The sequence below is a fragment of the Aspergillus steynii genome, assembly GCF_002849105.1.
Source record: "Aspergillus steynii IBT 23096 chromosome Unknown P170scaffold_4, whole genome shotgun sequence".
Lineage (NCBI taxonomy): Eukaryota > Fungi > Ascomycota > Eurotiomycetes > Eurotiales > Aspergillaceae > Aspergillus > Aspergillus steynii.
The window spans coordinates 379339-390431 of NW_020194401.1; the positions used below are offsets into that span (position 1 = coordinate 379339).

An 11093-nucleotide genomic window follows, 5' to 3' on the forward strand; every position below is an offset into this window, starting at 1 on the left:
TGCATTCTGACGTCACGCATGTGTGCCAGCCCCAATCTAGATGCGCTGTCAGACAACGCGACCTTCGTTTTGTAATCGCTCGCCCTAATTGGGCATAGGGCTTAGAAATGATTTCCAGGGTACTTATGTTAGCGCTTCCGCCCACGCCGGGGAGCAGAACTTCGCCAACGTTTTCCTCCAGCCCCTGCGCATTTTATCGTCCAGCCATGCTGCTTGAGACGTCGCACAAGCTGCTGGCCCTGGGCGGGATCAGCGGCGTCAGTGCGCAAGTCCTGGTTTATCGCTATGGCGAGTGGGATGTGAAGGCCCCGGCGCTGTTCGTCTCCTACGCTTCGCTGCTGCTGGGCGCGGTGGTTGTGGAATTTGTTGCTGGTCAGAACGTTGCGCCCCTGGCTAGCATTGTTCTTTGCCATGTCGCGGGCATTTATCTCAGCATGCTCGTTTATCGAGCGTTCTATCACCCCCTTGCGAAGTTCCCCGGTCCGTTTCTCGCCCGCCTGTCCAACTTCTACGTGACGGCTCTGTCGGCGAAAAAGCTGCAATTATATAATGAAGTACAAAAACTGCACGAGCAGTACGGGGATATTGTTCGCATTGGTATGCTGTTTCCTTGCAATTCATATTGCGTCGCGACTAATGCCTGCCAAAGCGCCGACTGAACTATCGATTATCGACCCAAAGGCCGTAAAGGCACTGCATGGAGCTGGCTCCAAGGCTGGAAAAGGGATTTGGTACACGGTCCTAGAGCCGCGGATGAACCTCCACATGGACAGAGATAAGAAGTCTCATACGCAGAGGAGGAGGATTTGGGATCAGGGCTTTAAGCCTGAAGGTAGACCTCACATTCAGTGGTGTCCTGTCGGACCTTTGCTGATAATTATCCCAGCGCTCCGGTGTTACGAGCCGCGGATTACGCTTTATACTGATCAACTACTCGCTGCTATTGACAAGAGGCTCGGAACGACTATGGATATGACGACTTGGTTCAATTATCTCAGTTTCGACGTTATGGGAGACATGGCGTTCGGAAAATCATTCGATATGCTCAACTCCGGGAAGGACGCCTATCTGCTGAAACAAGTGCATGAAGATATGAAGATGCTCGGACTGTTTAGCCACTTGACGTGGTTGCTTCCGTTCTTTAAGAGAATCCCGGGCATAAATGCGGATTATGTTAAACAATGGAAGTGGATTACATCTCACGTCGAACGGAGAGTGAAGGTGAGTTACTCGTATCTGAGAACGATTCAATCTGTTGGGGCTTAACCTAAGGAATATAGAATCGCCCAGATATGCCTGACGTGTTTTCCTTCGTCTTGGATGCATTTGAGAAGGGCCCGAAAACCCAGGTGGATTACAATTACCTTCTCGGCGACGCATACTTGGTTGTTGTTGCCGGCAGGTGAGTTTCTTCCTGTTTTCTCGGTGGCCAAAGCAGAGAGCTAATCTATATTCCAGTGATACCACTGCTGTAACAATGAGCGGTTTGTTCTTCAACCTCGTCAGGGACCAAGCGCTATACAAGGCGCTTCAGAAAGAACTAGAACCCCTCCTACCCGACCTATCTTACGACAGACTAGCCGATTGCAGTCTCCTGAACGCTGCCATAAATGAAGCGCTCCGGTTACACCCAGCTGTGCCATCTGGCGCTCAACGCATGACTCCCCCCGAGGGCATGATGATCGGCGACACGTATATTCCCGGAAACACGTTGATCACCATACCAGTATATACGTTCTGGAGGGGTGAGTTTTATTCTGTCTGATTTACCTGGTGGGAATGTGCAGTACTAACAGAGATCTTCCAGACGAGCGAATGTTCGCTCGACCCAACGAGTTTTTGCCCGAGCGATGGACGACCCAGCCTGAGCTCGTGAAGGACCCAGCTGCATTTACACCTTTTAATATTGGTGGGTTCCCCAATACCCCGGCATGCTTTTAATAGCTAACACACTTGATCAGGCTCACACTCATGCGTTGGGAAGCAATTCGGTCTAATGGAGCTTCGTCGTGTCATCGCTGCCATCGTAACTCATTACGATGTGTCCTTCGCACCGGGCCAAACCGAGCCTGCTTATTTGGATGCAACACTAGATGCGTTCACTGCCGCCCCTGCGCCGCTGCAGGTGGTATTTAGCAAGCGTCAAGTGTAATGAAGTATGCAAACAGAGACATAGGGCGTAGGGTTGTCTTCTTAATTCGGTTTCTTTCCACATACTGCTAGTAACAACTCCAGGACAAGAGTTATAGATTTGAGCCACGAGAGAAAATATTATGTCAATTAGCTAATGAGTTGTATTAGGTAAGGGAATGCTCAGATTTCCATTTCGTAAAGATTGGGCGACAGAAAATAGGCAGATACGCCAGATTGCAAATGCAATTCACAGTCGCAAAGACGCTGCTATATGCTCATACCGTTCCAGCATCTTGAACGGCGTGTCCAATCTTCCCACATCTTTGAAGAACTCGCCCACCTCTGGAATCTCCCGGTGCGTACTGCACAATGTATGGAAAGCGTGCTTCATATCATCTGTGCGAAAGACTGGGGTCTCGCTTCCATCCCGCACCGCGACACTAATACAATACTGCAGCAAGGCCGCTAGACCTGCTGCGATCGCCGTGGCGAACGAGCTCCCCTGCTCGAAGCGCACCACACCCGCCTTGTCGGTCACCGGGATATCCACGCCGGGGAGATAGAAGTCAACTTTCTGGGACCCTGTGAAGGACCACTTCCCGCCCTCTGGCGTGGCGGCGCCGATCTTCACCGGGTCCCCGAAGACGGCGGGCATGTAGGTGTCGGAACTCGCCTCCTTGGTTTGGCCTTGGTCGGTGGCGCTGCAGAACATGGATATGCCCTGGTCGTAGGCATTGCGGACGCAGCTGTCGAAGTCGTGATAGGTCTCCTGGGTGACGCTTTTTCGACTGATGCTCCAGCTCATGGAGATGATATTGACGCCGGCATTGGTGGCCCATTCAATGGCCTTGGTAGGGGCGAATTAGTCGCAATAAGATTAGTCTTCCGTGCTTGATTCTTCTGAGAATAAGGGAATCGTCTCTTACCTTGATAGCAGTCTCAACCTTGATCTGTCGCGTTCCCTTTTCCCCGGTTCCCTCGCCAAGCCGTATGATGTACAGTTCTGCAACCGGGCAGATTCGTTGAACCATCTTGGCCATTTCGGTGCCGTGGGCACCGGTTGATGCCCAGTAATCCAATGGGCGGTCGGGGCGATTATGATGGCATTGGAACGAGGTTCCTCCAGCTATACATGTGTGATTGTCAAATTGCGAGGCGTTGATTCCGTCGTCGATAATGGCCACTTTCACACTCGGCATGCGAGACTGAAAGTTCTTGTGATAGGTTTTAACTTCTCTGGCAAACTCCTCGACACAGTTGAGCCACCGATGGGTGCTACTGCATTATTAGCTAACCGAAAGTATATAGAAACAGGCAATGAGGCAAATGACAGGACAAACATGAGCACAATGGCCGGATAATCTAGAAATCTGTACGTACCTAGTGGCAGTCGGTCTCTGGACCTTCTTGGCTGGCAAGCGAGTGTCAGGAACAACCATGGCTCCATCCACGATCTCGATATCGGGAATCTCTTGCCATAGCCGCTCCTTGAACAATTTTACATTGCCCTTCATTCTGGCCTCTGTACACGAGCCCTGATCCTGGTCAGTGAGGTGTCGATATGTGTGTGTAAAGTGCCTTACCAGTCGGACGTTCAAGGTTATTTTCCTAAGCTGATACAGGGTTTCATCAGCGCTCGTATCCTGGCATACAAATCCATTTAACTCACCTTTTTCAATCTCGGTAAACCATCCTTTGATGACCAGCCTCTTAAGACCTCATTATTCCCGCTGGCATAAAGGTGTAGCTCACGGACGTCCGGCGCGGCGTTGAAAAATACATCGCTGGAGATGTCGACGCGTTCCCAGTTCAAAACCTCCACCTGGAAACCCTGGATGGAAAGTTCAATCGCCTCATCGCAGTGGGATGTTCCAGCAGAGTCCATTGCATGAATCTCGAGTATCTTTTGCACGCCATTCTTCCGTAACCACATAAAGACCTTGGGAAAATCTGCTCTTCCTACTCCAGTCAGGTCTCGAATAGCCTTAAACCGGTCTTTGAAGTCAGTGGCGCCTTTGAACCAGTTATCGCCTTTTTGCACAGACATGTTCGGCAGATCGACATGGTGGAGGATTGTTTCAAACCGAACGTGCTTGCTGAGTGCTTCAAAATATTCATATGTGAGATTGGTCTCGAGAGTCGTCGAAAGATCGAAGTAGACCCGTTTTTCGCTTTGTGATAGGAATCTTGCCGATCCTGTCTCGCAGTCCCATTGGGAATATAGCAGATTTTTCAGTTCCTCGTTCGGCAAAGCTCTTATATACAGCCTCTTCATTTCTTCAACCAGGGGCTCGCATGCCTTGTCATCCCTCGCGCTCCCGAGCAAATGATAAGGACTCTGATCTGTGGCAGTCTTCACCAAGAAGGCTTTGGGACTTAGCTGAATCATTTCGCAGGTCCATGAACTAAGTAATGCAGTTCTCGACGTCGCTATTCGGAACTGCGCGTCCCCAATTGTGCTGATGGCAAGATGTAGTGGCGTGTGGCCTTCTTGGTTCAGTTCGTGCAAGGTCGATGGGTCCATCTCCACGATATTTCGGACGAATCTCATCAGGGCTCGGATATCCTCTATGGGTGGAATGGTCGGCTTCGAAATAAGGCTGACTGCCACGTGGAGTGGCGCTTGACCTTCGTTGTCTCTGCAGCGAAAGACGTCCCCGAAAGGCGAGTTCGCGTTTGTTGACGGTTCATTGTCTAGGGCAATTTTCAGAGCAATTGCCAATTCATCAGTCACAGGGAGCATCTCTCGCAGCATTCGATGCACTGTGTTGCCATTCTCGCCAACTATCCCTAAGGTCTCAACAAGGGAGTACTGCGACTCGAGCATAACGAGGACAAACCACTTCTGACGTCGGGTAATAGCCAAATAGAGAGGCGTATTTCCGGCCGCGTCTCTTTGCAAAGCAAGATGGGGCCACTCTCCGTGGAGCCATCTAACCAACGGACGCCCTTTCGCTTGCTTTGCAAGATAGTGAAGCAGATTTTCTTGATCCTTTCCGACCGCGTCGAAATAGGGGCGGTGCTGTTTGACGAAGCCCTCAAATTCTGCCCGGTCATTGTTTCCATCGACATCTCTGAAACAGTCCTCCAGAGACCCGTTCTTGTACGATGGCTTGCTTTTGAAATGGGTGAAAATCTCGCCGTGGTTATCGCTGATAATTTTCAACTTCTTCTCCTCTTCGCTTAGTGGCTGAAATACAGCGTCGCTCTCCTCTTCTTCCTCTTCTTCATCGTCATCGGCTCTCCAGATTGACAAAGGTCCCCTGTCAGGATCGGCTCGCCGCCGACCTATTTCCTCGCTCCGTTCTCTCCATCGCCGAGCCTCCAGGGCATCGTCCTTATTGACACTCTGAGAATTGCTTTCTCTGGCAAGCCTTGTGGGATCACGAATCTGCACCATGGCTCCGTCGTTGGGCGTAGTCAGGTCTCTTTCCTGAGCAGCTAGAAAAAAGCCGGGGAGGATTGCCAGTCATTTGACAAAACCCAGCAACCTTCCAATCACAGGTCCCCGGAGAAGCTGCTCCGTGGACAGGTTCGATTCGCAAATCAACTGAAAGAGGGGAATTGGATTAGTGTGATGATTGCTTTTTCTTCGGCATGAAACCCCACTTTAATGTTCGAATAATCGTCGCCGATTGACCCCTGCTGCATTCAGCTCCTGCATCGTCAGCGCGTCACTGTGCAACAATGGCCCAGACCACCCGGGAACTGGGACCTTGTAGGGGCCGATCCGCAGCCAAATCCCCACCGGAGCGGCTGAAAAGTGGGCATCCATCCGATGATGTCGTGTTTCGCGATTAACCGAGCACTTGTTTGTGGGACCGTGCATGTACGGCGTACCTGATCTGGAAATGACAAGACATGTGGACTGGACCTATATTGTTGGTCAGTCTGCTCCTACAAATGGCTACCAGAGCGCCGGAGTAATCTTGCTGTCGCAGTTAGCCGGCGTTCAACATGGACTTTGCACCTTCAACTTATCCCTCCCTCACCAGACGATGGGTAAACGGTCCAAAGGCAAACAAATCCTCGGGTTTTCAGCAAAAGTACGTGCTAGAACGCGCTAAAAGCCGATAGATCCAACGCTAAAAGTTGTAGCATTGTGATTGTCCATGACTTCGATGAGCCAGAGTTCGAACCTCCCTCAGAAATCGCCAACAAGGAACCATCATTCGAGGAGATCCTCAGAGCAGACTTCCATCAGGTGGGTATTCTGAGTGTGAGGCCCATTGTTGAACCGGTCGCAAATGGGTTCGCTACTCGGAGATCTTTCCAAGCGCAAGCGAAAGAGTTGTTGGTAATAATAGAGCATGAACGAGTCGAACGCAATGTATGTTTTGCGGTCAAGACCAACATCAGGCGGAACTAACAGAGCTGAAGCGCGATTCTGAGATCGTAATATTTGGAATTGGGGTGGGAGCTTTTATTGTGAAACAGGTAAGTGCTAATTGCCATGAAACTCAACATGGAGTTGACATTGTCAATCAGGCACTAGCAATTGCCGATCGAGAATATGAGCACGTAAATGTTCGACGAAAGATATCCCATCTGGTAAGGAAGACTGAGCAATCCACAATGGTCCTTCGGCCTCGAGCAGTTTGTTCATAAGACTAACAGGCAATGCCTAGGGATTTGTTACGCCCAGGGACCAAACATGCAGCGAACGGTCCTCGGAGGCGCTGAGCCTGGACACTGCCCTGCGTTTGAACGAGCAGTGTAACTGGGGCAGTGGTATGATAGGACATCTGTTCACGGCAGTCAGAGAGATAGACGAACAATTTTCTGAGTTGTCGCCAAAGTATAAGACGGTCGTGGCGCAAGACCCATGCTCGAAATCGGCTTCGGATCTGTGGCAAGCGCTGTCAGATGCTTTAAGACAGGCCACAGACACGCGAATATCCGGTATGAACTTGACATAGTAGATTATTTTGACATTGCCTGATGATCACTGACATGATTAGATGCCACTCCCAGAAGTCAGAGCTACTGCTCGATACTTTCCAAATTTTCGGTGTCGCATTTTCAACATAAAATAGAGACAGAACCATGGTCTCTGAAGTACCCCGAGCTGAAGTCCAATAGCGTCTATTCGGCGTGGGCACAGAGCGAAGACGATAACGCGATTCTGTATCTCCACGGTCCAGATGGAAACGATCAATCATCGATTGCCCGAACTATATCCGCCGAATGGTCGAATGCTAATGACGGGGTATTGACAATCTTCTTCTCATTTCATGGCGTTGACCATCCACGGCGATCTAGCGCTACCTTTCTATGCGCGCTGATATTCCGAGCTTTGTCCAAATTCCCTAGCGCTTTCAAATCAATCCAGCGTCATGCGGATTGGATCTCATCGCGACCAGTTCTTTCTGTGAATGAGCTGTTGATAGTTATCCGTGCCTTACTTTCCTCTCCCAACCTTCCCGCAATCACAGTGATTGTTGATGGCATTGATCAATGTGAAGACAATGTCCTCCAGTGCCTTGAAGATCTCACAAAATTGGCAAAAGGAGCTCATGCTCGCTGCAAGGTTCTAGTTACTAGTTCCCTATCGCCAACTCTGTCATCATATTGGAACGAGTTTATCTTGAACCTTGATCACCAGAGTAAAACTGGCGTTCAAGTCCAAGAGGTCTTGAATCGATACCATAGTCACATGTGCGTTGGCAGAAAGATAATTGATACGCTTAAGTGTCTTGAATCACCTGCAGAAGCCCGAATTCGGTTAAAAGCGCTGCTTGCAAATCCACTCGCGGGGAATACCTTGGAAAGCGCTCAACCTATCTTAGAAATACCGTTGCATGACCTATATGCGCAATCAATTGGCCGTCTTGAGGGTCTTAAGCCATGGGTATTGACTGCTTTCTCGTGGATTACCCACAGTTATCGGTCTTTGACCCTAGATGAGCTGACAGTCGCACTCAATATACCAAACACTACAGTTGACAGGAGCCAAGCTATTCCATTTCTTCCCTCGGAGGTTGAAGTGGAATTATCACACGCTCTGGGCCTGTTGATTGAGATGCGCGAGGGAAAGGTGCATTTTGCGGATTCGTCAGTTGCGAAATTTGCTAAAACACACCTGACCGACAGGGTAAACGCGCTTGGTGCCTTCCCAGAAGTGGCCATCTTAACCCATTCCGGTATCGCTCGCCGCTGCCTTCAGTACTTGAAAATATCCGCATCAGACCTGGAACAATCAACAATTGAAGATCGACTGTTTCGGGGTTCACAGGGTCGCAGCTTTGAGAGCTATGCGGCGATGTACTGGCCGTACCATTACAATGAAGCTGAAGACAAGTCAATACTCGTCCAAGACGTGCTCGACTTTTTCGACTCTGGTCAATCGTGTGATCTATGGGCGCAGCGGTGGTGGACAAATCACAACATGGATCGATGTAACGAGGCCCAGTCAACACCACTCAATCTGGCCGCTCAGTATGGCCTTCCGGAGGTCGTGAGAGATCTGTTACTGCAGGATGGAGGCGAGGCCTCGGTACCTGACAGGGCGACAGCATTTGAGGCCGCTTTGCAATTTCGCCAACTCCACGTGGCCCGCCAGCTATTGCAGTTTACCGCTTCAACCGAAAAGGCATTACTTCTGACGGCCGGCATAGGTGACTTGAATCTCTTTAGAGATGCGTTTCAAAGAGAGAATGGGTCTTCCGATACTCTGCTCAGCAAATGTGTCAGGAAAGCCGCATTCCATGGTCACCGGGAAGTCATAGATATTATTTTGGAGCTTCTTCCAGACAAAGCATCCTTGCTCGATAACGACACCTCTGTTATCATTGAGTCTGTTAACGGCGGTCACCTTCATATGATTGAACATTTGCTCAATGTGCGGAGTCGTCCGTTGTCTGATGAGACTGGCACGATGATACTCAATGCAGCTGCCAAGGCAGGTGACTTGGAAGTCTTTGAATTCCTAGTGTCCAAAGATATAGGTGTCAAAGGCTCGAATGACGATGGCGTTACATGTTTGCACAGTGCTGTGACAGCCAACCAAGCGTGTCTAGTAAAAAGTCTGATGTCCGATATCAGTCCCAACGTGAAGGACTGCAATGGAAATACCCCACTCCATATCGCATGCATACAGGGCAACTCAGACGTGTTTGATGAGCTGACCACAAAATCCTCGGTGGATATCGAGCTTATCAATGAGAAGGGAGAGAAGCCAATCCATTTGGCAGCTCAAAATGGCAATGTTCATATAGTGATGCAGCTCTTGGGAATGGGGGCGTCGAAAAACGTTCGTAATGATGAGCAGTTTGATCCTCTGCATCTAGCCGTTCGAGGAGGCCATCTCGATTTGGTCAGAAAGCTCCTTAATTGGCAACGGGGGCACACTAGCCATACCAGGATACCAAGTGGACTTAGCTTGGATGGCAGTGAGGTACTCCCTGACCATTATGCAAATAGCTCAGAGCTGTCAGATGGATTGAGTGTTGATTCATCAGAGACAGCTAGTGGCGCGAATCGCTTTGAAGCCGATCATGTGAATACAGAGGGCCGCGCGAGAGGCAATGGAAAGGGAACATACAACACTGGAGACGAATTGAGAATTAGAGAAGAGAGCGACGAGGAGAAAGAGACTGACGAGGAGGAAGAGATGGAGGACTCTGAAACCCCTGTTCGAGACCATGAGAAGGAGCCAAGCCCCCTACATTCAGCTGCCAGGAGGGGATATGTCGGCATCATGCAGGAGCTTCTCAAATCCAGTATCGATCTCAACATGGGAAACTGTTTTGGAAGTACACCCATGCACTTTGCTGCTAAAGGGGGACATCGAGCGGCGACAAAGCTGCTGCTGGAAAATGGGAGCAATCCGAATGTTTCTGACAATCACGGGCGATTACCCATCCATATGGCCTGTGAGGCAGGTAACTCGCTCCTACTCATGCACCTAATTGATGCCGGATCTAGCACTGGCGTCTCGGACACTCATGGTAGAGTTCCCCTTCATGTATGTGCAGAGTATGGTCATGGGGAATTGGCCCAGTTGTTATTGAGCGCCGGGGTCAATGCAAACACGCTCAACCAACGCTCCGGGGAGTCAGCACTACATATAGCTGCTAAATTTGGGCATCCTGCAGTGTCGAACATTTTGATAAAGCACCAGGGCAACCTTGAGCTGAAAGACAGAATGAATCAGACAGCCTTGCACTTAGCTCTGCTTAGAGGTCATACCGAAGTGTCTATGTCTCTATTGGACGGAGGAGCAGATCTAAGCGCGGTGACCGCCCGAGGTCAGATACCCTTATTCTGCGCGGTGTCGGGCGGTATGGATTCGAATGTGGTCGACAAGATTATTTCTGTATATCGCAATATTGAAACAATTGTGGCAGAATATCCGAGCTTCATCTGTGAAGCTGTGAGAGCGGGTTGCGAACAGGATGTGGTCGCTCTTCTGATGCGGGCAGGGTGGAGTTCTTTTGCTATGAATCAGGATGGCAAAACTCCGCTGAGTCTGGCACTTGGATTGAAAAAGTTCACGATTGCAATGCAACTTCTGGAGCCACTGGACCAGAGCTCGCCTCCGATTGAGGAATACAGCAAAGCCCTTGTCGAAATGACACTGGCGGGGTTTGTTGAGGGCGTGCAGCGGATTTTAGAGTACCCAACAGTCGATACTGAAGTAAGAGGCGGGCTTTATTTTCAAACCCCGCTGGCTGTGGCTGCGGAGCACGGAATGACTGAAATTCTCGAATCTCTGCTTCATCGAAATGCCAACCCTGACGCTAAGGATAAGGACGGTTACACGCCGGCGATGCTGGCATTAAGCAATGGCCATCTAGAGGCAGCTACCTTGCTGTTCAACCATGGTGCAGATGTGGATGCAAAAGCAGATCTCGGGATCACTATGCTTGAATTTGCAACTCGGAGCGGCAAGAGGGAGGTCGTAGACCTTGCGCTGCACCGAGGGGCATCGGTGCCTCCTGGATTATTGGCAAAATGCG

General features: G+C 50.1%; 5 protein-coding genes across 5 annotated transcripts; 3 read left to right on the forward strand and 2 right to left on the reverse strand.

Annotated features, from left to right (window-relative positions):
- The first annotated feature begins 165 nt into the window (after nucleotides 1–165).
- P170DRAFT_436479 (cytochrome P450) lies at nucleotides 166–2317 on the forward strand. The gene is made up of 7 exons (XM_024849165.1): nucleotides 166–597; nucleotides 650–832; nucleotides 887–1221; nucleotides 1281–1402; nucleotides 1459–1745; nucleotides 1808–1909; nucleotides 1962–2317. Exons 1-7 carry the CDS (start codon nucleotides 207–209, stop codon nucleotides 2150–2152), a joined length of 1611 nt encoding a protein of 536 aa, XP_024704038.1. The 5' UTR covers nucleotides 166–206; the 3' UTR covers nucleotides 2153–2317.
- Nucleotides 2318–2380: 63 nt separating this feature from the next.
- Nucleotides 2381–3386, reverse strand: P170DRAFT_357577 (subtilisin-like protein; the record flags this gene model as incomplete). Its single annotated transcript, XM_024844227.1, has 3 exons — nucleotides 2381–2820; nucleotides 2923–2980; nucleotides 3060–3386. Coding segments are annotated over 3 exons (825 nt in total), but the record flags the coding sequence as incomplete, so codon positions are not given.
- A 101-nt stretch (nucleotides 3387–3487) lies between these two features.
- On the reverse strand, nucleotides 3488–5628 carry P170DRAFT_167479 (uncharacterized protein). Its single transcript, XM_024842606.1, has 3 exons — nucleotides 3803–5628; nucleotides 3717–3746; nucleotides 3488–3655 (listed from the first exon to the last, which is right to left on the reverse strand). The coding sequence occupies exons 1-3, from the start codon at nucleotides 5531–5533 to the stop codon at nucleotides 3644–3646; spliced, it is 1773 nt and encodes a 590-aa protein (XP_024704040.1). The 5' UTR covers nucleotides 5534–5628; the 3' UTR covers nucleotides 3488–3643.
- A 604-nt stretch (nucleotides 5629–6232) lies between these two features.
- P170DRAFT_494164 (ankyrin repeat domain-containing protein) lies at nucleotides 6233–9073 on the forward strand (the record flags this gene model as incomplete). The annotated part of the gene is made up of 4 exons (XM_024854064.1): nucleotides 6233–6451; nucleotides 7202–7984; nucleotides 8042–8443; nucleotides 8501–9073. Coding segments are annotated over 4 exons (1977 nt in total), but the record flags the coding sequence as incomplete, so codon positions are not given.
- Nucleotides 9074–9202: 129 nt separating this feature from the next.
- P170DRAFT_316769 (ankyrin repeat domain-containing protein) lies at nucleotides 9203–9463 on the forward strand (the record flags this gene model as incomplete). The annotated part of the gene is made up of 1 exon (XM_024843287.1): nucleotides 9203–9463. A coding segment is annotated over one exon (261 nt), but the record flags the coding sequence as incomplete, so codon positions are not given.
- Between the last annotated feature and the right edge of the window lie 1630 nt (nucleotides 9464–11093).